The 25720-nt window shown below is 32.8% G+C and overlaps 1 protein-coding gene across 2 annotated transcripts in view; it reads left to right on the forward strand.

Moving 5' to 3' along the window:
- The window catches only part of CTDP1 (CTD phosphatase subunit 1), a 151921-nt gene that overhangs the window by 59074 nt on the left and 67127 nt on the right, over positions 1-25720 (forward strand). For both annotated transcript variants that reach the window (XM_051970560.1, XM_051970559.1), the window contains exon 11: positions 25017-25182. In XM_051970560.1, the coding sequence (XP_051826520.1) occupies positions 25017-25182 (166 nt within the window). The remainder of the gene's footprint in view (positions 1-25016; positions 25183-25720) is intronic.

Genomic DNA, 25720 nt, shown 5'->3' on the forward strand with positions numbered 1-25720 from the left:
GTCCATTTTTTTCATCAGTAATACTTCCAAGTCCTCTATTTCATGAAAAGTCTGGTTTTTTTCTTCTGCAGGCTTATGGTCAGTTTGGTGGGTAAATTTCTTTTGATTTTAAACTTAAATCTTTTGCCTTCTGGAATATCGTATTCCAAGCTCTGCTTCTTTGTCTTGGTGGCTGGCTAAATCTTGTTATCTGACTGTGGCTCTTTGGTAGCTAAATCTTTTCTTTCTGGCTGCTGATAGTATTTCCCCCCTGACTTCAGAGTTCTGGATTTTTACTGTAATAATCCTGGGAATTTCATTTTGGAGTTTCTGGAGGTGGGAGGTAGATTCTTTTAATTTCTGCTTTACCCTCTGGTTTTAAGGGATCTGTGGAGTTTTGTAATTTGTTGTAGTATATTGTCTCAGGTATTTTTTTTTTAAGTCTTCAAGTAGTTGATGATTCTTAAATTGTCTCTTTCTGTCAGTTTTCTGTTAGTTTTTGCTATTAAAAAAACTCACATTTTCTATCTTTCAGTCTTTTTACTTTTAATGTTTCTCTTGGAACCAATAGATTTTATTTGTCAGTTCTAATTTTTAGGGTGTTGTTTTCTTGGGCAGGATTTTGTATTTTTTGTTTTCAATTATTAATTCCATCCTAGTCTTTCTTTTGTAGCTCTCATTTCTTATCTAATTTTTCCTTGACACTCACATATATTTTCATATATCCATTTTTTCATTCATTTTTAATAGTATTTTATTTTTCCAAATACATATAAATATAGTTTTCAGCATTTACCTTGGCAAAAACTTGTGTTCTTAATTTTTCTCCTCTCTCCCTTTCTGCTTCCCCAAAACAACAATCTGATATAGATTAAACATTTAAACATTCATTTTTTAAAAAATTTTGAGCTCTAAATTCTTTTCCTCTAGTGTTTTCCCCATCCATTGAAAAAGGTAAGTATATCAATAATACATGTTAAGTCATACAAAATATATTTTTTTATTAGGCATATTGCAAAAAAAAAAAAAGTAAAAGAAAAGGCAAGAAATATTAAGAAAGTATAAAGAATGTTTTAGTTTGTATTCAAGAATTTATTGATTTTCTCTCTTGAGGTAGATAGCGGGTTTTTTCAAGAGTCCTTTGAAATTGTCCTAGATCATTGTATTGGTCAGAATAGCTAAATCTTTCATTGTTACAATATTGCTGTTACTATATAAAATGTTCAACTAGTTCTGCTCATTTTGCTCATTTGATTGATATAAGACTTCCAAAATTTTCTTAAACCATCCTGCTTATCATTTCTTATGGCACAGTAGTACTCCATCACAATCATGTACCACAGTTTGTTCAGCCATCCCCCATTTGATAGACAGTCCTTCAATTTTCAATTCTTTGCCACCACAAAAAGGAGTATATTAATATTTTTGTACATTCAGGTCCTTTTTCTCTTTGGTATTGCTGAGTCAAAGGGTATACACAATTTTATAACCTTTGGGCCTAGTTCAAGTTGTTCTTCAAAATGGTTGGATCATTTACAACTCTACCAAAAAACTCATTAGTGTACTTATTTTTCTACAATTCCTATTATTTGTCCTTTTCTGTCATGTTAGCCAATCTGATGATGTAATAAGGTAGTACTTCAGTGGTTTTAATTTGCTTTTCTCTATTAATAATGGGGCAATTAGGTGGAAGAGCTAGAACACCAAGTCTGAAGTCAGGAGAACTCATCTTCCTGAATTCAAGTCTGGCCTCAGACACTAAAATGTGTGAACCTAGGCAGGCCACTTAACCCTGAAAAATTTGAGATGGAAAAGGAAATGGCAAACTACAACTCCAGTATCTTTATTGAAAAACAAACAAACAAACAAACAAAAAAAAAAACCAATGTGGTCACAAAGAATCAGACGCAGACGAAAACAACAAAACAACAAAAGTTTAGATTTAGATTTAGAGCATTTTTTCACATTATTATTATGACTTTATATGACCCTTACTTTTATAAATTTGGCTCAATTCCTTATATATTTGAAAAATGAGGACTTTATCAAAGAAACTTGCTGTCAAATTTTTTCCTCAGTTTCCTTCTTTTCTTCTAATTTTGGCTGAATTTGTTTTGTTTTGGAAATCCTTTTTTTTTTTTTTTTACATGTAATCAGAATTATCCAGTTTGCTTCCTGTGATCCTCTCGTTTCATCTATGAAAACATTTTTAAATTTTTGCTTTGATACTTCTAAGAATTCTTATTGGATTTGTGTCTAAGATGCATTTTTCTTTGAGATATTGCTTATATCTGTTTTTGAATCATTCTTCTGAATTTTGTATCTTCATCTTTCCTGTCATTATTTCTCTATAATATGATTCTTTTTTGTTACCTTATTCTTTCAGCCTATTGCTTTATTTTGAACTATAGTGTTGTGATTTGCACACTTTTAGGGAAACTGTGCTGGGTTTATGTTGGCGTTCTTGTTCTTCTTTTAAATAATATAAGATGATGGTTCTCTCTGGTGGAGAAGGTTTCTCAGGGAGGTTTTCTGGAGGCAGTCTTAGCTGCAGTTGAAAGTAATAATCACCCAAATGCAGCCAGCTGGTAAAAATGCAAACGTTTATTTTCTCCTTCCAAATTAGCCTGGTTAGTTGAGGCCTGCTTGGTTCCTCAAGAGCTGGAGCTCTTGCAGATTGTCCTTTGCTTCTGTCTCTGCTTTCTTCAGCCACCAGCCAGCCAAGTGGAAAAATAGAATGGATCTCTCTTGCCTCGGAGAGAGGGCTTCTGGCATAATTCCACTGAAATCTGACTGAGAGCCTCTGTCTGTCTCTTATGAGAGAGAGAAAGAGAGAGAGAGAGAGAGAGAAAGAGAGAGAGAGAGAGAGAGAGAGAGGAATTGTGAGATACGAGAGAGAGGGATTATGGGTTTTCTCCCATAGTGCTCTCTGGCCCTAAGAGCTTCAAGGGAGGTGTGAATTCACAAAGTTACACAGTTAACTTTGTGAATCTCCCATACTTGTGAACTCCAATGAATAAAGGTGTGAACACAAGCATTGTATCAATTAGTTCTACTTAGTACCTTGTTTCAGGTTCTGGCCCAAAACATCTTCTTGTAAGATCAGATCAATAGTCTATCAAGTCTAATGAGTTAGCAGTTTGTAAAGATTCCAGCAGGTTTATGTCTTGTTGCTGTTTTCACAATACCTTTCAGTGCCCCCAGAATGATGTGATCTGGATCAAAATCTGCTTAGTATCCACCTGATCTGAGCTCTGCAACTTCATGATCCAGGTCTGTGGGGCATTCTAATAGATTGCTATTAGACTCAGCCTCTGTTAGTTTGCTGGTCCAGTGTTACTGAACTGTTGGCTCCTCTCTGGTCTGGGACTTTTACTCTGGTCATTCAGCTTATACCCAGGAATAGAGGTTAGAACCAAGTCTCCACTCTGGTTTTGGCATCAGAATCACATATTGACTATTTCTGGACATGTTCCTTGCTTATTGTAGGTCCAGTGACTACTTCTCCACTCCTTTTTCATATCTCCCTCAGTCTGAAATAGAACTGGATACATTGTACATGGCCCCCTCTTGGGCAGACTTAGCCTCAGTGTTCTCACATCTCTAGGTCATGGCTAGGAAAGTGACTCTGTGAGACTTTTTGGACTTCCCTAGCAAAGTTCTATCTGGTGTGTTTTCTAGATATTCGTGGAAAAGCTTTGGTAGAACAGTGAGGCTCTATATCTTCATGCTATTCTATTATCTTGACTCTGCCTTCTCTCATTTTAATAAACTACATTTCAGAAAGGATATTAATAGCACAAAAGAATGGCTTTTTGGATAGAATGCTAAACTTTGATTCTGTTATCTCTAAAATGATGATGGTGATGTCTATTTAGTGAGCCCTAGTCTCTTTTTTGAACTTTAATAATTACTTAGTCATTTTTTGATATCTTGAACATTATTTCCTATAGGTTTTAAATTTAACATATCCAAAACAAAATTCCTCATCTTTATTTCTAAGCCTCCCATCTTCTGATCTTAAAAAGTACTATTGATGGTATTACTATCCTTCTAGGCCTGAAACTTTGCTATCATACTTGATTCTTTGCTGTCACTCTCCTTACATGATCAATATATTTCCAAACCTATCCTTACTACATCTTTCTGTAATGTCCGGGCTAGTTTTCTGGAGAACCTCTGGATGGGCCTTAGTCTCAGCAGGATAGTCACCACGAGGATAGTCAGGAATAGAGTCTTAAAGTCTTTATTATCTTCTTCACAGTCTGTTCATTCTGACTGACTGTGTCCCCAGTTCTCTCAGCTCTTAAATACCCTATTACAATTACATCATTACAGCATACTGAGTATGTGTGAACTAAAGAACCATTACATCACCATGCTAAGTACTAAGTCTATGTAAACTAGAGAACCAGCATCTCATTAATCACACTGAGTTAACACCTTATTGTAAGTATCCTTGTTTCAAGTATACTTCTCCAGAGTTCCCCAATATCTGTGGTCCTCTACATCTTTCAGATATATTCTCTTCTCTTCACATATATGGCCCTCACTCTAATTTAGTATCTCACCACTTCTTCTTGGACTATTTTAATAGCCTTTAATTGTTCTTGCTGTTTCAAGTCTCTCCCCACTCCAGTTCATCTTCCATTTAGTTGCCACAATGATTTTCCTAAAGTGAAAGTCTTGCCATGTCACCCCGTTTAATGAGCTGTTTATCACTTCAGAATCACATGCCAGTACCTCTTTTTAGCATGTAAAGCTCTTTAAAATCTCATTCCTTCCTATCTTTCCAGTCTTGTTACTTTTAATTTCCTTCTACACACAATACAAGTCAGCTATCCTTTCCTACTTGAATTTCATTTAGTTTTGTATTTCATCTCTACCTTTTTCCTGACTCTGCCTCATGTTTAGAATGTTTTGCCACTGCCATCTCCGTCTCTTAATTTTCCTGGCTTCACTTCAAGATTGAACTCAAATCCTACTTTCTACAACAGGCCTTAGGCCCAGATGTTAACTCCTTTCCTTCATGTTGCTTTCTATCTGTTTCTTATATGTCTTCTATATGCCTACTTATTTACGTGTTTCTTCCCTCTCTCCCCCCATTTAAAATATTAATGTCTTACGGGCAGACTGCTTTTGCTTTTCTTTATATCATAAGGCTTAGCCTAGTGCCTGCTGCATGGTATGCATTTTAAAAATTCTTGTTCGAAGCAGACTAACCTATATTCATATCCATCCTCTGGAGGAGGGAGGATTGGGCCCTCAGTAATCTTTGGGATTTATTTACTAGGTCATAAAATGGTTTGTGATTGTATTGATTAAGAAAGATCTACACCTGGAGTTCTCTGTGCTAATGAAACCAGCTAGTAGTCTATTGATAAACTGAATTGTTTCAGAGGTAAAAGACTAGAATGATGAAGGAGAATCAGGGGTGATTTGTTGTTTTCAAATTTTTGAAGTTATTCAGCTTTTGGAGGGCCAGGAATGTTTTTCCTTATGTACCTATGGAACCCAGATCATTGCTTGCCTTGCACTTAGAAGGCATTTAATAAATGTTTATTAACTGAATTAAACCATTTATGAGAAGCCTAAAAGAATATAATTCTTGCTTCCATAAGAAGTAATTTCTTAATGATTAAAACTGTTTCAAAATGGTAATTTGTACTTTGAGAAGTGGGTTGCCCCACAGTTTTCTGACAAAGGCTGAATGATCTTTTTTTTTCCAACAGTATTGTAGAGATGGCTTTTGATTTAATGAGTCAATTGAGTTCTCAAGTCTCTTAATTCAAAGGTTCCCTTATTCCAAAACCGTGTATGTATGTGTGTCTGCACACATCATAAGACAGAGTATATGTTTGGGGGAATTAATATTTGTTAAGCAATTTTAGATTTGCTTGGGAATTATACTACATTTGCTTCTGATAGTACATGATGGTACTGGTAATATATGAAGTATGACATTGTAATTAAAAGAATGCTAGATTCTTTGGAAAATCTGAATTCGAGTCCCTGCTATGTGAATTAGTAGAGTGATCATGATCAAGTTAGTTTAACTTCTTTCAGTTTTAGTTTCTTCTTTTGCAAAATGAGAGGGCAATGATGCAAGTTAGGTATTCTACTTCAGGATTCTTGCAAGAAAATATTTTCATAAAACTGAAGTAAAAGGTACAAATAAATTATTATTACCATTATTATTTCATAATAACTTTTAAATTTGGTCTTGTAGAAGAAGAAACTGACAAAAAGTGTACTTCATTAGGAAAGAATGGAATAGAATAGCAAACTCAAAAGAAATCCAATGATCTATTTTAAAGTACTTACTGGAAACTAGAACCGAAATATGACCCACAAAAAAAAGATTAGAAACTAGAGTAGCTTTGAAAGATAGATAATTTTTTTTTTAATTGATGTATGTGGTGGTGGTGGTGGTGATGGTGGTGGTGGTGTCCACTTGTTTTATTTATTGTATACAACTGTTTGTGACTTTTTTGGGGGTTTTCTTGGCAAAGATACCAGAGTGATTCTTTTCCAACTCATTTTATAGGTGAAGAACTATGATAAAGATGATTAAGTGACATGCCTAGGGTCCCACAGCTATTAAGTGTCTTAGGTTGGTCTTCTTGACTTCAGGCCTAGTTCTGTATATGTATCCACATATGCACACACATATGTACTTTAAGTAAAGTTGCGCCCCCCCCCCCCCCAAAAAAAAAAGGAGAGAAATAAAGAAGACAAAACTTGTTGGCAATTGAAGAGCATCTCCTCAGTTTGCAGTTAAGAAAAACCTGCTATAAGTTTTTTTTTTGGTACATTGAAGTCCTTTTTCTTTTTGATCACTTTAGGGTACAGAACTGGTAGTGGCATTGCTGAGTCAAAGGGTATGCATAGTTTCAAAGCCCTTTGGACATAGTTCCAAATTTTTCTTCAAATTGTTGGATAAATTCACAATTTCATCAGTACTGCATTATTATAACTTTTCCCACATTTTTCTTTTTTCCTTAATAGCCAATCCTATAGTTGTAACGTGGTACCTTAAAGTTGTATTAATTTGCATTTCTTGAATTATTAGTGATTTAGAGTTTTTATTTTTTCAAATCAAATCACTTTTTCAGAGTGACTTACAGATTTTCATATGATTATTGATGGCTTTGATTTCTTCTTCTGAAAACTGCCTATTTATATCCTTTGACCATTGATCAAATAATGGCTCTTATTTTTATAAATTTGTACCAGATCCCTTTATATTTATTAGAAAAACATTGTAACCAGTTTCCTTCTTTGTGTGTTATTTTATCAAAAGCCTTTTCTGCATCTTTTGCTATAATTATATATAATTTTTGTTGTTTTTATTATTTATATGATTAATTATGCTTATAGTTTTCTATAGTTATTGAACTAGCCTTACATGCATAAATCCAACTTAGTTGTAGTGAATGATCCTTTTGGTATATTGCTATAATCTCTGCAAGTATTTCATTAAAAATTTTTGCATTAATATTCATTAGGGAAATTGGTCTATAGATTTCTTTTTCCATTTTTGTTCTTCTTCCTTTAGGTATCAAAGCCATATATGTGTCATAGAAGTAATTTGATAGAATTTCTTTATTTATTTTTTCCCCCAGTTTCTATGGTATTGAAATAAATAGTTCTTTTAATGTTTGGTATAATTTGCTTATAAATTCATTTGATCCTGGAGTTCTTTTTTTCTTTGGAAACTCATTGTATTCTTTTTTTCTTCTTCTGTTATCTGGTCAATTTGTATTTTTGCAAATATTCAACCGAAACTTAGATCATCAGATTTATTGGCATATAATTGGGCAAAATATCTCCTAGTAATCACTTTAATTTCATCTACATTAGTTGCACATTCACCCTTTTTGTTTTGATACTGGTAATGTGTTTTTTATATTTTAAATTAGTAGTTTATTGTTTTCCCCCCTCCATAAAACTACTCCTAGTTTTGTCTATTCAATTTCTTTCAGTTGTATTAATATACTTCTTTGATTTTTCAGGATTTCTATTATGGTATTTAATTGTTAAGATTTTAAAAATTTTTTATAACTTTTTTTTTATCATGCTCAATACATTGATCTTTCTCTCTTTTATTAATATACGTTTTTAAACATTTTCCCTTTTTAAACATTTTCCCCTAACTGCTGCTTTGGTTGCATTTCATAAATTTTGGTTTGTTGTCTCATGGTTGTCATTAATGAAAATATTGGTTTCTGTGATTTGTATTTTGACTCACTCATACTTTTAAGATTAGACTATTTTGTTTACAATTAATTTTTAGTCTGTGCTTCCAAGGCCCATTATTCTATGTAATTATTATTGCTTTATGGTCTGTAAAAGGTGCCTTTCTTCTTTTCTGCATTTGCTTGTAAGGTTTTTATGACCTAATACAGGATCCATTTTTGTGAAGTATTAAAGAAAAAGATATACTCCTTTCTATTTCCACTCATTATTCTCCAGAGATCAATCATATCTAACTTTTATAAAGTTATCTTCATCTCTTTTCTTAATTATTTCATAGTTAGATTTATCTTGGTCTGAGAGGGGTAAATTGAGGTCTATTACCAGTTTAGTTTTACTTTCTATTTTTTCCTGTAGTGGTAATTCAAATTAAGAGACCAAGATCTGTCTGAAATCATAATTGCTATCCTACCTTTTTTCCCCCTAAATTTTAGGTGAAGCTTAATAGATTCTGCTCCAGGCCCTTATTTTAATTTTAAGTGCGTCTTTCTTTTTTTAAGTATGTTTCTTATAAGCAATATATTGTTGATTTTGGTTTCTAATCCATCTTGCTATTCTCCTGTTTTGTAAATGAATTCATCCCAGTCACATCACAATTGTATTTGCTAACTGTGAGTTTTTCTGTATCCTACTCTCTTCAATTTATCCTTCTTTTTGATTCTATCCCCTCCCCAGAAATCTGCTTAGCATTTTGGTCACTATCTTATTTAATTTATCCTCTCAGTTACCATACATCCCTCTCCCCTTTTCTTAGTCTCTTCTCTTTGTGCTTCCCTGTTGTAAAAGATGAATTTCTATACCTAGTTCTCTGTGTGTGTGTGTGTGTGTGTGTGTATTCTTCCCTCTTGTCAGTTTTGATGAGAATTCAGGTGCCTATTCTTCCCACCCTCCCAAGTTCCTATTTATTTTTTAAAAACTCTTCCTTGTGTACCTCTTTTATGTGAGATTCTGTCCTCTTCCTTCTTTCAGTATAATTCTTTTTCTCACCTTTCGATTCTTTTTTGGAGGTTATCCCAAAATAATAGACTTATAGTCATGTTCTTTTTCTGAGTTACATATATCATCATCTATCATCTTCCTATATAAGAAATGTAAATATTTTAACTTTATTAAATCCCTTATGATTTTTCATTCATGGTTTCCTTTTTCTGCTTCTCTTGAATCTTGTGTTTGGATGTCAGATTTTCTAGTTAGCTCAGGTCTTCTCATTAGGAAGGTTTGAAAGTCCTTTATTTCATTAAATATCTGTTGGGTTTTTTTCCCCCTCGTAGGATTATATTCAGTTTTGCTGAGTAGATTCTTCTTGGTTGTAATCCTAGCCCTTTTGTCTGTCAGAAAATTCTGTCCCAAGCCCTCTACTTCTTCATACTTGGTATTGGTAAATCTTGTGTGATTCTAACTATAACTCTGTTGCATTTGAATTCTTTTTTTCTGACTGCTCTGTTTTCACTTGACCTTGGAACTCTGGAATTTGGCTATAATATTCCTGGGAGTTTTCATTTTCAGATCTACTTCATGAAATAATCGATAGATTTTTTCAGCTTCTACTTTGCTCTCTAGTTCTGTGATATCTGGAGTTTTTCTTTTTAATTTCTTGAAATATCTAATTCTTGTCTTTTTTTTTTTATCCGTGCTTTCCCTCTACCTCCAATAATTCTTACTTTATGTTATATAACCCTTTATCTATTTTCAGGTTAATTTGTTTTCCTGATTTTCTTTGATTTATTTTCATTGTTTTGACTTTATTTTTTTTTGTTATCTCATGAAATAATTTCAATTTCAGCAATTCTATTTTTTTGCTGTTTTTAAAAGTATTTTATATTTCCAAATACAAAGTAAAGATAATTTTCAACGTTCATTTTTGTAAGACTTCGTGTTTTAAATATTTCTCTCTCTCTCTCCTAATTTCTTCAAGTAGGCAAGACATTGATAATAGGTTAAACATGTGCAATTCTTTTAAATGTATTTCCATATTTGTCATATTGTACAAGAAAAATTAGATCAAAGTTAGATCAAAAGAAAAAATGGGAAAGAAAAAAAACAAACAAGCAAACAGAAGGTGAACATTCTATACTTTGATCCATATTTAGTCTGTATAGTACTCTCTTTCATTGAATGCATTTGGCATTTTCCATTCCAAGTCTGTAGGAAAGCAATTCTGTTTTTTATTGAGGTTTTGTACTTTTCCACCAAGATGTTAATTTTCTTTTCATAATTTTCTTTCATTACTCTTGCTTTTACTATTATTTCTCTTCCAGCACTCATAGTTGACTTAATTTTTTTCCTCTCTTTTTAAGTTCTTCTAGAAATTCATATTGGGTTTGTATACAATTTACATTTTTCTTTGAGGTTTTACTTTTAAGTGTTTTCAAATTGTTGTTTTCTTGTAGACTTGTATCATCAGCTTCCCTGTCATCCTAGATATTTTTTAGGGACTGGTTCTTTTTTTGTTTTTTGCTCATTTCCCAGCTAGTTTCTTGACTTTGATCTTCATATTAGAGTTGTACTTCATTCCTTCTGTGAGGAAGATGGCTTCTATACCTCAATCCTGAGGGCCTGAAGATTTTAAATGCTTCCAGGATCATATCATCTGAGAAGTTTGCTCACTTTCCTCCTGTTCGAAACTCTGTTCCTCACTCAAGTAGGACCACTCCTCTTTCATGACTGTAACCACTCCTTTCCACTGGAATGTTCACCCAAAACTAGGTAACATGTTACAAAGCTATCAAATGGCACCAGATCCTGTGCTCAGTGTTAGCACAGGTGCCCCGTGGAATCTTTCTGATCCACTGTTAAATTAGAAATGTCCAGTGCTTCCACTGCTGCAGCCTCTAATAACATTAGTAGATACCACTTTTACTGCAAACAGCTCACTATACTTTCAAAGAGCTTCTATCTCAATGTCTGCAGTATATTTTCTTTCTGTCTATCTTAGCAGTCCTTGTCAGAAATAATGACCTTATCTGACTTTTTGTTGACTTGTCTGCTCAAAATTCAATCAGGCATTATCAGTGGTTGTTTTGTAGGAGGGGTTTTAAGAGATGTAAGGCAGTTGTGACTCTGTTCCATCATCTTGAATCCATTCTCAAATGACCCCATTTCTATTTGAGTTTTACACTATTATTATAGAAGACCTATAAGAAAGTTTTTGTTTTTTTAAACAAGAGAAATACATGAACAGAGCCCATGCCTTAGGAAGATTCCTCTAGCAATGGTGTGTAGATTATATTAGAAGGGGTAGTTATTTGAGTATAGGAAGAGAATTTAGACACTAGACCAGAAACAGAAAATAGCAAGTCTAAATTGAACAGCATAAAATCTTCCAAATGACAATGTTTCATATATTTGAATTTCTAGTACTTATTTCTCTCTTCTCAGACATTTTGTAGAGAGCATACTGTAATATAGGACCATTAGATTTAGGGTCAGGATGTGAGCAGTAATGGGCAAGTTGATCTTTTGAGTTTGTTTCCTCATCCTTATCTATGAAATGAGAGTGTTAGACTAGATCACAAAGTTCCTTTACCAATCTAAATTCTATGTTCTGATTTGTCAGTGTCTGTGGGCTCCAAAACATAATACAGTGTGATTTGATGAACACAGATTACAGTGTAAGAATGACTTTTCAGGATATTACATTTTTATTAATATAGTCTTAAGATTTTGTGCTCCTTTCAACAGCAATCACAATGTTGGCTCATATTGAGTGCTGAGTCTAAAGTAAGTTTACAATACTTGAACTGAAAAATAAGTTTTGCATTTAGATTCAAAATATCATTTGTACAAGTACAGAACAGAAAGAAATGTGTTCCTGTTAAAAAATACTTTAATAGTTCCCTGATAAGGTTTTTTGATGATGATAAAGTCAATATCATTGTGATGTTATAAGGTACACAGAAAAAAATATTATCTCTCTTCTCAAAGATTCTACCATCTAGGAGTACATGAGGAAAAGTAAAGTAAAGTAAGATAATATTATAAATAATTGCCAAATTGTGAGAAAGACAAAAACTGCAGATCAGGGAAGAGGCAAGTTCTTGAGGATTGGAGTAATTAGGGAAGATTTTATATTGGAGGTGAGCCCTGAAGGAATTGGTCATAACAAGTAGTAAGAAAAGGGGATATAGATTAATGGATCTCTTCATAAGAGAATGAGATTAGAAGATTGAATTAGAGTGGAGGCTAGCTACATAGTGCATGGTAGAATATAAAATCTATTAGATTGGGGTCATATGGAAGATCATGAAAATACATCTCATATGTATTATGAGAATAGTCCAATTTTCTTGGAGCAAAACAAAATAGTATACATCATGTTTTACATAGTTTGAGAAGCACTTTATGAAGATCCTTTGAGGAAGATAGTGAAAGAATAATCCTTGAGAAATCTTGAGAAAGATTAAGTGATTTATCCATCAGTAAATATCTTGAGGTAGAATTTGATAGGTGGTTTCCCAATTCCAAATCTGATGCCATTCAGTATGTCATGCCACTTCTAAGTTAAGGCTGGAAAGCTGGGAAGGACTTATGCCACAATTCAGAATTTATGTAATATGCTGGAGTAGCCACAAAAGGATTTTAAAATAAAGTAGTGATGTCAGAGCAGTGCATTAAGAAGATGACTCAGGCAGCAACATGAAGAATGGATTGGAACTGTGACAGAATATTCATGTCAGAGGATATTAGTCACATTATAAACATTACTACTACAAAAAAAGCAAAACAAAACATTCCCAGAACATTTAGCAAATCCTTCCAGACTCTTAAAAGACCACATTTATGGTATTTCCTAGTCAGTACAATGCTAGAACCATGGTAAATATGTGATTTCTTAAAAGTAGAATTTGGAAGGTCAAGTATCATTTATTTGTTTATTGACAAAGGAGCACAAAGGGGACTTGGTAATATATATGTGTTTTTAGAAACAGAAAGAATACTCTCACTTTATATTGCAAAGATAAAATATTTTTAGATTTGATCATGAGCAGATGTAATTTTGTATATGCAATAGGTCTTAAGTTTCTAAGAATAAAATGAAAATTTTGTTGACTAGTCTTATTGTTGTTTCCAAATTTTAAAATCACACTAGTGATGTGTTTTTTATTTTTTTCTTGTCAATTTATGTCCTGCTGTGTCTCATCCTAGCATGTGACATTGTGTCCTCAAAGGATATGCCAGTGGAGCGCAAGGTCTATTAAAAAGTGGAATGGATTTGACTATAGCCTTAGAAATGGACTTCATTATCACCTTCCAAACATCACCTTAGCTTAGTTTGGAGAAGTTTATTTACAGAAGGTTGATTACCTGGAGATAAATTCTTTCAGCTGTAGCAGTTCATGAAAAATAGGCTTAAGGCTTTCACATCTGATCAGTGCAGTGACCAACCCTGACTTGAGAAGATTGATGATGAAGCATGCTTTGGCACTCTTGGCAGTGAGGATGCAGATCAAAGGTGCTGAATGAAACATGCTTTCAAACATGGCTACTGAATCAATGCATTTTTCTAGGTGACACAGGATAAAATGCTGGGCTTGACGTCAGGAAAACTCATCTTTCTAAGTTCAAATCAGGCCTCAGAAACTTACCTTAAGTCAATAATCCCATTTGCCTCAGTTTCTTCATCTGTAAAATGAGCAGGAGAAGGAAATGATAGTCCATTCCAATGTCATTGCCAAGAAAGCATAAAATATGTTCACAAAGAGTCAAATGCAATTGAAAAATGACTGAACAGCAGAACAGGTAATTATGGAAATGAAAAGAAAAAGAATGTTTCCATCAGTGAAATATTTAAATATGACCCAGAAGTAAAAATTTCAAAAGGGAACAGATTGCAATTTCATTGTTACTTGGTTAAATTTCATACATATATACGTAAACATAAATTTGTTATATTTTTAAAGATTATATATGAAATTATAAATTTCTATTTTGTGTTTAATCTTTTTCTTTATACATTGAAATATTTTTGGTTAAGTTCATAATAAAGACTTTTTAAGAAAAATTTAAAAGTCTAAAGCTTAGATTGTAATCCACAATGACTTGTGGATCTTTGAGAATTTTCCCTGATATTGATTTTTTTTTTTAAAGTTTGCATCCTGAGCTTTATTCTATATCTTAGGAACTTAGATCATTACATGTCTGTAAAATGTAGTATTTGTGAAATTTAGTTTCTGATTTGTTATTCTTATAGTACTATATTTTGTCATTTGAAAGCATCTGGAAGATCTGGATTATATGTATGGTTTAGATGAATTTTTTAAAATAAATCTTATTATTTATACTATTTTGAACATAAAGCCACAAGTTTTTTAATTTATTCTTTTTCTTTAGTCAAAATCAAGTGCAAAACCTAGGCATATTGTCAGAAAACTTATGCAAAACATACTGTTTTAATTTTTAAAAAAAGCATTTGAATCACTCAGCTGTACTTGGAAATAAATGGCATTAAACTATAGAATTACAAAGATACGTGAGAGAAAGTAATTAAATGTTGTCTGAAAACAGACTTGCAGATGGTATGCTGAACTTGAATAAAGTAAAAAATAAGACACTGTATTCAACTTGGATAGCACTAATAATACAGCAGCAGATAACAGCAGATTTGTTCTAAAATGTGTATAATTTATATGTGAAAAGCAGTATAGTTCCAAGTGGCATGCTATAAAGAGACAAATGTTTCAGTTTATTGGAAGTTTCTTGTTAGAAAAATTTGTACAATTACAGCTGAAATTCACATGAGGAGTTTGACATTTTCTATAAATTTCATCTTTTTAATTTGCAAGTTTAATTTACATCAAAGTGCATTATTTACTGGTTTTAAAATTATTACTGTTTTTAGTGAGATGTTCACTTGAATTATTACTCTACTATGGTGGAGAATAGTCAAATAGTCAAACAACAAGCCATTCATTAAGTGTTCCCTCTAGACCAGGAATTGTGCTATTTTCACATTAATGTGGTCCATTGTTTGCAACATGACAGAATAGAATAAAAAGAGTTGAGGATCTGACTCGGAAGTCCCTACTCTCTCTTACCTGTCTCATGGAAATAATACTATTTTCAGCCTGTAGGACTGAAGGAAAAGAGGTGGTGTTCTGTTCTACATTTTTTAATTCTTACTACTGGCAAAACTAATTACAGGAGTAGCATGACCTTAATTTCCGATTATTTGACAAATTATCTTTACAACATTTTTTTAAAACTATTTCTCTCAGATTATAGACTTTTATGGTATAATAGTGATCATATTTTTGTGGAGTTTTGAATTCAGTCTAATTTCATTCTTGACGTATAAAGACAAAAAATATTTTCTTTGTAGTTGGTGTTTTCTGATGGATGTTTCAGTGGAGCATGATAATATCAAGTTTGGAAATTTTGTTTACCACAGTTCCATCTGCTCCTTCTTGTCCTTTGCTTTTATCTTACATAATGAGTTTTATGCACTCAAGTTATAATGATAAGCCTATTTTAATGACTAAAATTACCTTTGAACAATAATAAAGTTGGTTCTTGCTTATGATTGTTATCAATGTGTCTGTATTTTTCTTTATGATAACCCAAAGACTGTAGGTTTCCTAATTTATACAATGATGAATGGTAAAAGAATTCTACCTTCTAGAAAATTATATTGGATAGAAGTGTTAAATAAATGTAGGGAAGTGTTCAAAACAAGTGGATTTAGGAAGAATTTGAAGAAAAATAATTCACTGTAATACCCAGATTACTTGTTTCTCTATAGTTTGAGTCGTTTCCATTTATTTTTCCCTTTGATGATGGAAATGCTCTGTAATTTTCTGTCATTGTAACATTATTACTTTTAGTGAAGTATAGGGGATTAAAGTAAATGCAATAAAATTGTTGCTTGATCATATTCCATCTTACATTCACTTCATCCAACGTGGTTTTATATATAAACTGATCAAATTGTTGATGCACTTTATTTTTTAAAAATTATTTATTTCATTAAATATTTTCCAATTACATGGTAAAACATTTTAATAATCATTTTAAACATTTTTGAGTTCCATATTCCAAAATAGCCTTCTAGCCTCCCCCCAACCCTTCTACTCTACCCCCTTAAGAAGGCAAGCATTTTGATTTCTGTAATACATGCATGAACATAGGAAACATTTCCTTATTAATCATATTGTTTAAAAAAAAAACCATGCACAAACAAAATAAAACAATATAAAGAAAGGAAAAAAAAAGATGCTTCAGTCTGCATTCATAGTTCATCAGTTCTCTCCCTAGAGGTGGATAGCATTTTTCATCCTGGGTCCTTTGGAACGGTCTTGGATCATTATCTTGAGTGATAACTAATTCTTTTGCAGTTTATCATTCTTCACAATATTATTATTATATACTGCATATAATATTCTCCTGGTTTGCTCACTTCACTTTGCATCACTTCATAGTAAGTCTTCCTAGGTTTCAGAGAAATTATCATGCTTGTCATTTCTTATAGCACAATAGTATTCAATAGCAATCATATAATTTATTCAGTCATTCTTCAGTTGATGGACAGTCCCTAGTTTCCAATTCTTTGCTACCATATTTCCCCGATAATAAGACACTGTCTTATTATTTTTTTGGACAGAAAAACACCAGAGGGCTTATTTTCAGGGGAGAGCTTATTTTAATGAACATTGACAGCAATTTTAATAAACAGGTAAATGTGAACAAAAAGAAGTGCCTTTATTCAATAATGATCATGTCATCTTCTTCAACAACATCATCATAAGTGTCCATACCCTGAATTTCATCCTGGATGTCTTGCACCTCTATTTCCTTCAGAAGAAGTGGACCCAATCTGTCATGTCCAGCAATATAGCTCTCTTTAAATGAACATGTCTTGTCCAGGTAACCTGCTCGTAGTGCCTTGGCGACACAGCTGTCAGTAATTTTATCCCATGACTTCTTCACCCAAGTCACGACTACTTGCAGACAGGGCTTCACAAAGTTTCCACGCTGATTTCTTTCCATTCTATTTTCAATGTAGTCATTGACTTCCATGCACAAATGGTCCTTGAATGGCTTGTTTATTGCAATATCAAAGGTCTGGAGATAGGCAGTCATTCCTGCAGGAATCATTACTTGATCTATTCTTCTCTCTGCAAGGAAGTTCTTCATTTCTTTAGCACGGTGAGTGCTGGCTGAGTTCTTCTTTTATCCTCCATCATGCCCCCTCACTCCCGCTTACATACCGGGTTTTTATGTTGTCCTGCCTCAGCCCTCCTCCGCGGCACTGCTCTCAATGGCGCCAGCTAGCAAATCTCTGGGGAAGAACAGGATGACGCACTCACTGCTGCAGCTCTGATTGGATGCAGCTTGGAGCGCGGCGTGCGTTTCACCCGGGGGGGGGGGGTAGGGGGGGAGATGATGGTGCATACAGAGGGTACCGTAATGTAACGTGTAGCGTGTAGTGCAGGGGATCTTCACTACAGTAGCAATCTCAATAGGGCTTATTTTCGGGGGAGGGCTTATTTTAGAGGAATCTTACACAGTAAAGGGAGGGCTTATTTTTGGGATAGATCTTATTATCAGGGAAACATGGTACCACAAAAATAGCTGGTATCAATATTTTTGTACAAATGAGTCCTTTTCTTTTTTCTTTGATCTCTTTTGTGATACAAAACTAATAGGCCAAAGGGTGTGCATAGGTTCATAGCCCTTTGTGTATAGTTCTAAATTGTTCTACAGAATGGTTGGACTGTACCCAATTATACCAACAGTGCATTAGTATCCCAATTTTCCCAAATCTCTGCCAGCATTTGTCATTTTCTTTTTTTGTCAAATCAGCCAATCTAATAAGTGTGAGGTGCTACCTCAGAATTGTTTTAATTTGCATTTCTTTAATCAGTGCTTTTTAAAGGAATGAAAATTGTTTATTTATTTTGTTTTCCATCAGTAGAGTATTCTACGAGTTAGGTATTAATCTATTAATCACATATAGTTACTAATGACATATAGCTGTTAAAGTAAATTAAAGTAAAAAATTAAAGTAATTAGTTTTATATTAAATGTAGAGCTTCCTTTCACTAGTAAACATGTCTTTTATTTTCAGAAAGGAGAAGATGATTTCTAACAGCTAGGAATTGATGTTTATTGCTCTAAAGAATTCAGATCATGTTTAACAAAATATTAAGTATTCCTTGGATTTCTTGAAGGATGCTTTGAGATCCTATTATTTTTTACTCTTTTGTAGCTGATTTTGTGGTTCAGAAAGCAAAAATTAATGTTTCTTAGAAAAATCATTTTATAAAACGATAACTGGCAGGTCATGATGGCTTTTCAAGCAAAGCTCCTGACTAAATTCCATGTTGTAGTTATTCTCAAGGCTAAAGATTTTTTTTTTTAATAATACTTAATGTATTTGTATTCTATTCAAGTGGACTTATATCACATCAAATTACCAAAATATGTAACTAGCCATCACATATCCCACTCTTCCTTCTCATACAATTATTGATCATTACAAATACTATTGGACAAAAATCTGGTTTGTTATGTAAGGTTGAAAATGTGATCAATTTCATGATCATTTAGAAAACGAGTATTTACCAAATATCATTTGTTGAAGATTCTGATTTAAAATATTTGACTTTGTTAGAAGACTACACAGAAGTGATGGATTTAATCAAGCGTCAAAAATCTTTATGCTATGTGAAGTTTTTCTTTATTCATGGTACAAGTTTTATTTGGAATTTGTGATAATTGACTCTAATCTAAAGTTTACTTTAATACTTTTGTTGGGGGGGTGGGGATAGGAGGTTGCTAATCAGAAGAACAAACTGAACAGAATTTTAAGGGAAATGTTTTCATTTTTAAAGGTACAAACTACTTTATTTTCAAGCAGTTTACATTTTGAAGTATGAGGACAGATTTGTATTTTTCACATTAGTGCACTGTAGTAAGGTAGAAATTGTATTCTGTATACTTAGTGTAGCAATGTGTGTATGGAAAACAATAAAAACTATTCCTCTTTAATTCTGTAATTTCAACTTTAATATTCAGAAAAGTTTTTTCTCTAGTAATTAAAGTTTTGTGCATGATCACATCTCTCTGATTCAGTTTTCCTATGTGCATGTTTACACAGTGATTTGTAATTACAAGTAAAAATAACTACAAAAAAATTTAGTACAGGCTACTGCAGGACACTCAGGAATATACTAATTAGGCACCTAATATCGTGACCAAATTCCATTGTGTAATTTTTCTGAAGGCTAAAAGTTTTCCCAATTTAAATATGTTACACATGTAATTGTTTGTATTCTAGAGAGCAGCTTAAAGGTAAAAACAAACCTCATTTAGAGGAAAGGAATTTCCAGTTAGAAAAATTCTGAAGCAGCAAATTGTGTAGAAAATATTATTTCATATTGTTATTGTATTATATAATTATATATTATTAAGGTATCATTACAGAGAATGGCTTTCAAGAAACTATTTTTAACAAAAACTGTGACAGTTTCCAGCATAATGTAAATGAGTGTCTATAAGTCATACAAAGATAAAGGTATTTTGAATATACCTTTTGAGTATAAAATTGGTTGGAATGGGCCTAATCAAACTTGTATCTCTAATATCATTTAATTATTAGAAAATAAGCTTAGACCAACTTTAGAGAGTCCTAGAGAACAGGTAGTAATTTCTAAAATGTTAGTTGGAAGCATATGACTCTTAGCTATTGCGATTGATTATAGGCTAATTTTTTAATGAAATAATAGGAAAAACAACACAGGAAGAAGAAAACGAAGCTTTTCAGGTTCTGCTTATTGGCTACATAGTAGGCTACATAGTTGGCAAAAACCTTAGCTTTTCTGAGACATAATTTTTATTATTATTATTATAAATTTATCAACAACCAATTGTTTTGATATACAAAGAACAAAAAAGAGAAAGTTTTAATGAAACCTTAAATGTCTGTTACATACATTTTTTTTCTAATAAATTTATTTATTTTCATATACATTGCTGAATGAATGAATTGGGAGAGAAAAATCAAAGCAAAAGGGAAAAACCATGAGAGAGATCAAAAAAAAGATATGAACTTAGCATGTATTGATTTACATTCAGTCTCCTTAGTTCTTTTTCTGAATGCAAATGGCGTTTTCTGTCCAAAGTCTACTGGGTTTGCTTCAGATCTCTGAACCACTGAGAAAAACCAAGTCTTTCATAGTTGATCATCATACATTCTTGCTATTATTGTGTACAATGTATTCCTGGTTCTACTTGTTTCCCTCAGCATCAGTTCATGTAAATCTTTCTAGGCCTTTCTAAAATCTGCTTGTTTATCATTTTTTTATAGAACAAGAATATTTCATTATCTTTATATACCATAGCTTCTTCAGCCATTCCCCAATTTATGGGCATCTACTTATTTTCCAATTCTTTGCTACTTCAAAAAAGAGCTATTATAAACATTTTTACACATGTGGGTCCTTTTTCCTTCTTTCTGACTTCCTTGGAACACAGACCCAGTAATGGCACTACCAGGCAAAGGTTATATACCCTTTGATAGCCCTTTGGGCATAGTTCCAGATTGTTCTCCAGAATAGGTGGATCATTTCACAACTCCACTAACAATGCATTATTTGTCCCTGTTTCCTTACAATTCCTGCAACATTTATCATTATCTTTTCCTGTCATCTTAGCCAATCTGAGAGGTGTGAGATGGTATCTCAGAGTTGCTTTAGTTTGCGTTTTTCTAATCATTAGTGATTTAGAGCATTTTTTCATATGCCTTGAGTTGGTTTTGATTTTGTCATCTGAAAATTGTCTGTTCATATCCTTTGACCGTTTATCAATTGGAGAATAATTGTGTTCTTATAAATTTGATACAGTTCTTTATATACTTTAGAAATGAGACCTTTATCAGAAACACTAGCTGTAAAGATTTTTTCCCAGCTTTGTGCTTCTCTTTTAATCTTGTTTCTGTTGATTTTGTTTGTGCAAACCCTTTTTAATTGAAAGTTGTCCATTTTGCCTTTCATAATTTTCTTTAGTGCTTCTTTGTTCATAAATTCCTCCCTTCTCCAAAGATCTAATAGGTAATTATCCCCTGTTCTCCTTATTTTTTTATGGTAACATCCTTTATATCCAAATCATGTACCCATTTTGATCTTATTTTGGTATGGGATGTGAGATGTTCCTAACATTATTTAACAGTTTGAGGATTTATAAAATTCTAGATTACTTCAAGCCTTAATTATGTTGTGTGTATCTAATCTATCCTGCTGATCCACCACTCTTTTTATATACATTTTTAAAAATTCAATAATTTAGCATTGAAACAAAACTGCTATTTTTTTCTCCAAAGTTTTTGTTATATTTTTTTCATTCTTCCCTTCCTACCTTTTCTCCTTCTTGTGAACCCTCTACTGTAACAGATAAGTAAAGTCAATCAAAACAAATCATGCATTGAGCCAATGGTTCTAGATCATCCACATAGGGATACCTAACTCAAAGGATTGTTGTAAAAACCCAAGAGTTGTGAAAATGTGAAAATGTTGACCAGGCAACCAGATGATGATATCCTTCACTTTTTATTATTATAAGAGTAGAAGCATCCTATATTTCCCCTAGAATTTCTTGACTGCTTTCATGGTTTTGATGAAGTGGTAGTCAATAACTCCATTCCTTTAAGTGAGATAAAGGACTGACTCCCTTATTGTCTACTCTAGCACTGCCTTCTTAAGACCTTGTAGTTCTTACTGTCTGTGCCCTATAGTGCTTTGTGTGTATTTCTCTCACATTCTCACTCTCTCTCCTGACCTATTTATGTAACTTAAGAATTTCTTAGCTTTGCCATCTGCCCCACCATTGAACCTCCTAGGACTTCCATGCTTCTCTGTATGACCTTATGCGCTGTCTCCCCCAATTAAGAATATGAGTTCATTGAGAACAGTCTCATTTTTTCTATTTATATCCAGTGCTTATCACAGTGCTTGGCACATATAAGTGCTTAATAACTGGTTGTTGTTGTTTTTCCATTCAATTCTCTTGACTGTTACTATAGAGCAATGGTGTCAAAAACTCCAGTAAAAGAAGGGATGCTAATCCATACATAAGGATACCTCCCTGTAGGTGCACATTAATTTTAAATTTGAATATTATTTGTATTTTTGTATTTGTATATTTATTGTTTTTTTTTCCAATTTCATTTTAATCTACTTGGACTTTTTCCAGTCACAGTCAACCCCTTTTTAACTAAGAAGTTTTCACATGAGCTCTGGAATAGAACTATTTAAAATAGGCATACAAATCAAACATTTACTGATAATCTTAATTTCACAATTAAGACCCCAGATGTGATAGTGATGCACAGTTTAGGAATCTTTGGTCTGTGTGATATTCATATCTAAAAGTTTCCCTCCTCTATTTGGCTTGTCAAGCAGCTAAACATTAGACTTGTTTGTAGAGCTCAGTAGCTTTGTGATTTTGGACAAGACTTTTCACCTCCCAAAGCTTCTGTTTTCTCATCTCTAAGACAGGACTTAATTATTATCGGGGCTGTCTTCTTTATAAGGTTGTCTTGGGGCTCAAATGAGACAGTATATATGAGCACAAAACTCCTTGTATCATGTGACAGTGTAAAGCTTTTGTAGAATATAATTCAATTACATAGGAGATTTCCAAAGCCTTAGAGCTTGATCCCATTTTTTAAAAATCACCGGTCACTTTACTTGCTCTTATTTTCATTAGTCAAAAATCAAGTTTTACATTTTATTCAAGAAAAAAGTAATTTTAATAATAGTTCTATGATTAGAACTTACATTTTAAATAAAAATTCTACTAATTACAGATTCTAGGAAAAGATCATCTTTCTGTACATTTATTTCCCTTTTATCTAAGACAACAGAAGAGAAATGTATAGGCTGTCTATAGGATGATTGCATGTAAATAGAAAAATACTTCCATACTTGCAGCCCAGATGGCTTCAATATTGCTTCCAAGTCCCTACCAGCACCCACAAGATAACACACACACACACACACACACACACACACACACACACACAATGTAGAAAAAGGATGATGAGTATTTTCTTCAGGTATTATGAAACTGGAGATGTAGAAAGAAATGAAATTTCTTACAAACTCAGACAAATAAGAGAAGAATCAAGAGTGTACTGTGTAGAGGGTAGTGTTGTGAAAACCCCAAATGAAAGCAAGTCTTTATAAAGCATTCATTCTGTGTTTATTTAAACTCAGTGGAAGAAGCTCCAGTAAATAGGACTCCTCTTAAATCAGATTCCACTTTCATGGCTGAAGAGAGAAGGATCAAGGGTTACTGACTGGAGGACACAAAGAACTTATGTAGAACTAAAAAGTGGCTTATTTTATAAAGAGAAATATTGATTAGCCAGATCATTTTTTTGAAGTTTATAGAAAACAAAGAATAAATTAAATTTTTAAATGATTTATAAACAGGTAGTTAAGAGTAGAGAAGAGAAGAAAATAAAAGAGCAGAAGAACTTGAAAAAAATCTATAGGTTCTTGGTGAATTATCAGTGTTCAGTACAATATCTGGCACATAGTAGGTGCTTAATGTTTATTTGTTGATCACCTAGTGCTACTTCCTTCTTCAGAGTTCTTGTTTCTTTAGCAGTTAACTACTGTTCATAGTTCTTTGTTTTTGTCCAAATATTCAGTTTGCTCTAGATGGGAAGTTATTCCCTTGTCAAGAAAACTGTCAACTAAATAGTATCTTTTAAATTGTGTACTTTCCACAGACCAGGTTAAATACAGCTGGAAAAGGAAATGGCAAATCCAGTTTCTGTCTAGAAAACTCCCAATGGGGTCACAGAATCAGACAAGACTGAAAAATAACTGAACAACAACTAAGTAGATCATACTTATGCTCATTTTTCTATATCAAAATGGTTTATGTTTAGTTTACTGTCTTTCTTATGAATTCTTTGGACTTCAGAGTGATTTTTTTTTCTTTCTTTTTAAATAGCCATTATTGGCATTGCAAATAAGAGTGAATATTATTTAATTATATGCCACACCCATCAAGTAGCATTTTGATAATTCTAGAATCCCTAGAATAGCCAGGAAGCAAGTAGACCACTAAACTGAAAATAGAAGTGTTCCCCTAGATATTACTGTTAATAGTGGGTGGTGCTAAAAATTCGGGATTTTCTATTTTAAGGTAGATCACCTAACATTTATTATTTTCAAATTGAGATGACTAGCTGCTGCTTCTTTAAACTCATGATGAGGGGGGGAAAACAATGTAAAATAAATTCCCTTTGACTTGAACAAAAGCAAACATCAAAAAATTATTTTGTTGGATCATTTATTCTATAGGGATTTGGGGTTTTGGGGGTTTTTTTTGAAGGGAGGGAAATTTTGTTGTCATTTTCTTATAGCTAGAAGAGATATTTGAAGTAATCTAGAACAGTTTTCGTTTACAAAGGAAACCTGGAGAGGTTAAGTGATTTGCAAGTGATAAGTGGCAGAGATAGAATTTAAATATTGATCCTAGCCTTCATCAGTTTTTTTTTTTTTTAATTGTGTGGGTTTTTTAAAAATAGGATCTGTTTTAGTAGGATTTCTTGAATCCTTCTGAATTTATACGATTGCAAATAAACAATAAAGGGAAAATAATCAAATGGCAAAGTATTTTGAAACCTTATGGGTTTTTTTTTACACTAAATTATTTCACTGTATTGGTATTTCTCTATTTGTGAACTCCCAAGAGTCAAAAATCTGATTCATTGCTGAAATGGTGCACTTCAAACTATTTTTCCTCATATGGGACCTGTGAAATTTTTTCAGAGTTGTTCAACCACATCAACAACAGATGTTTGGTGAAGAATTGCCAACAAGTCAAGATGAAGATGAGCAGCCTGGTCCTTCCAGAAGAAAACGACAGCCAAGTATGTCAGAAACAATGCCGCTATACACACTTTGTAAAGAGGATTTAGAAAGTATGGATAAAGAGGTGAGCCATGACCAAATGCCAGAAATCTAAAGAGATGGTTTTAGGAATATAAATCCAGAAGCGCTGGCTGTTGTTGATAGTGGTCATAATTGATAACCACCTTTATTTCTATGCATTCATTCTCTTTTTCAGCTGACTTTTATTTCTCTAGATTTTGGTAATTGCATATCAGTAGCAAAATTGAAATACTACTATATTTATATCATTATTGTTATATTTGCATGTTTCTTTACATTAGAACTTCTGGCATCATGAAGTACTTGAAATTAAATTAGATACATGAAACTATTCAGTGATATTGGCATAAGATATCATGTGTACATTTTGTGATGCAGGTATTATTTCCCATTATGTTCTATTTTTACTACATTGTACATATGCAGTAAAATAGATTTATAAGTGAGTTTAGGGTAAAAACTTATCAGTAGAATTGTTAAAAATGTCTATTTGTAGTATAGTGATAATGATCTTTCCTAATGAATTTTAATATGCTTTCAGCTTCTGTAATTTATTTCTTATCTGGTATTATGTGGAGAGT

Source organism: Antechinus flavipes, chromosome 1 (assembly GCF_016432865.1).
Source record: "Antechinus flavipes isolate AdamAnt ecotype Samford, QLD, Australia chromosome 1, AdamAnt_v2, whole genome shotgun sequence".
Lineage (NCBI taxonomy): Eukaryota > Metazoa > Chordata > Mammalia > Dasyuromorphia > Dasyuridae > Antechinus > Antechinus flavipes.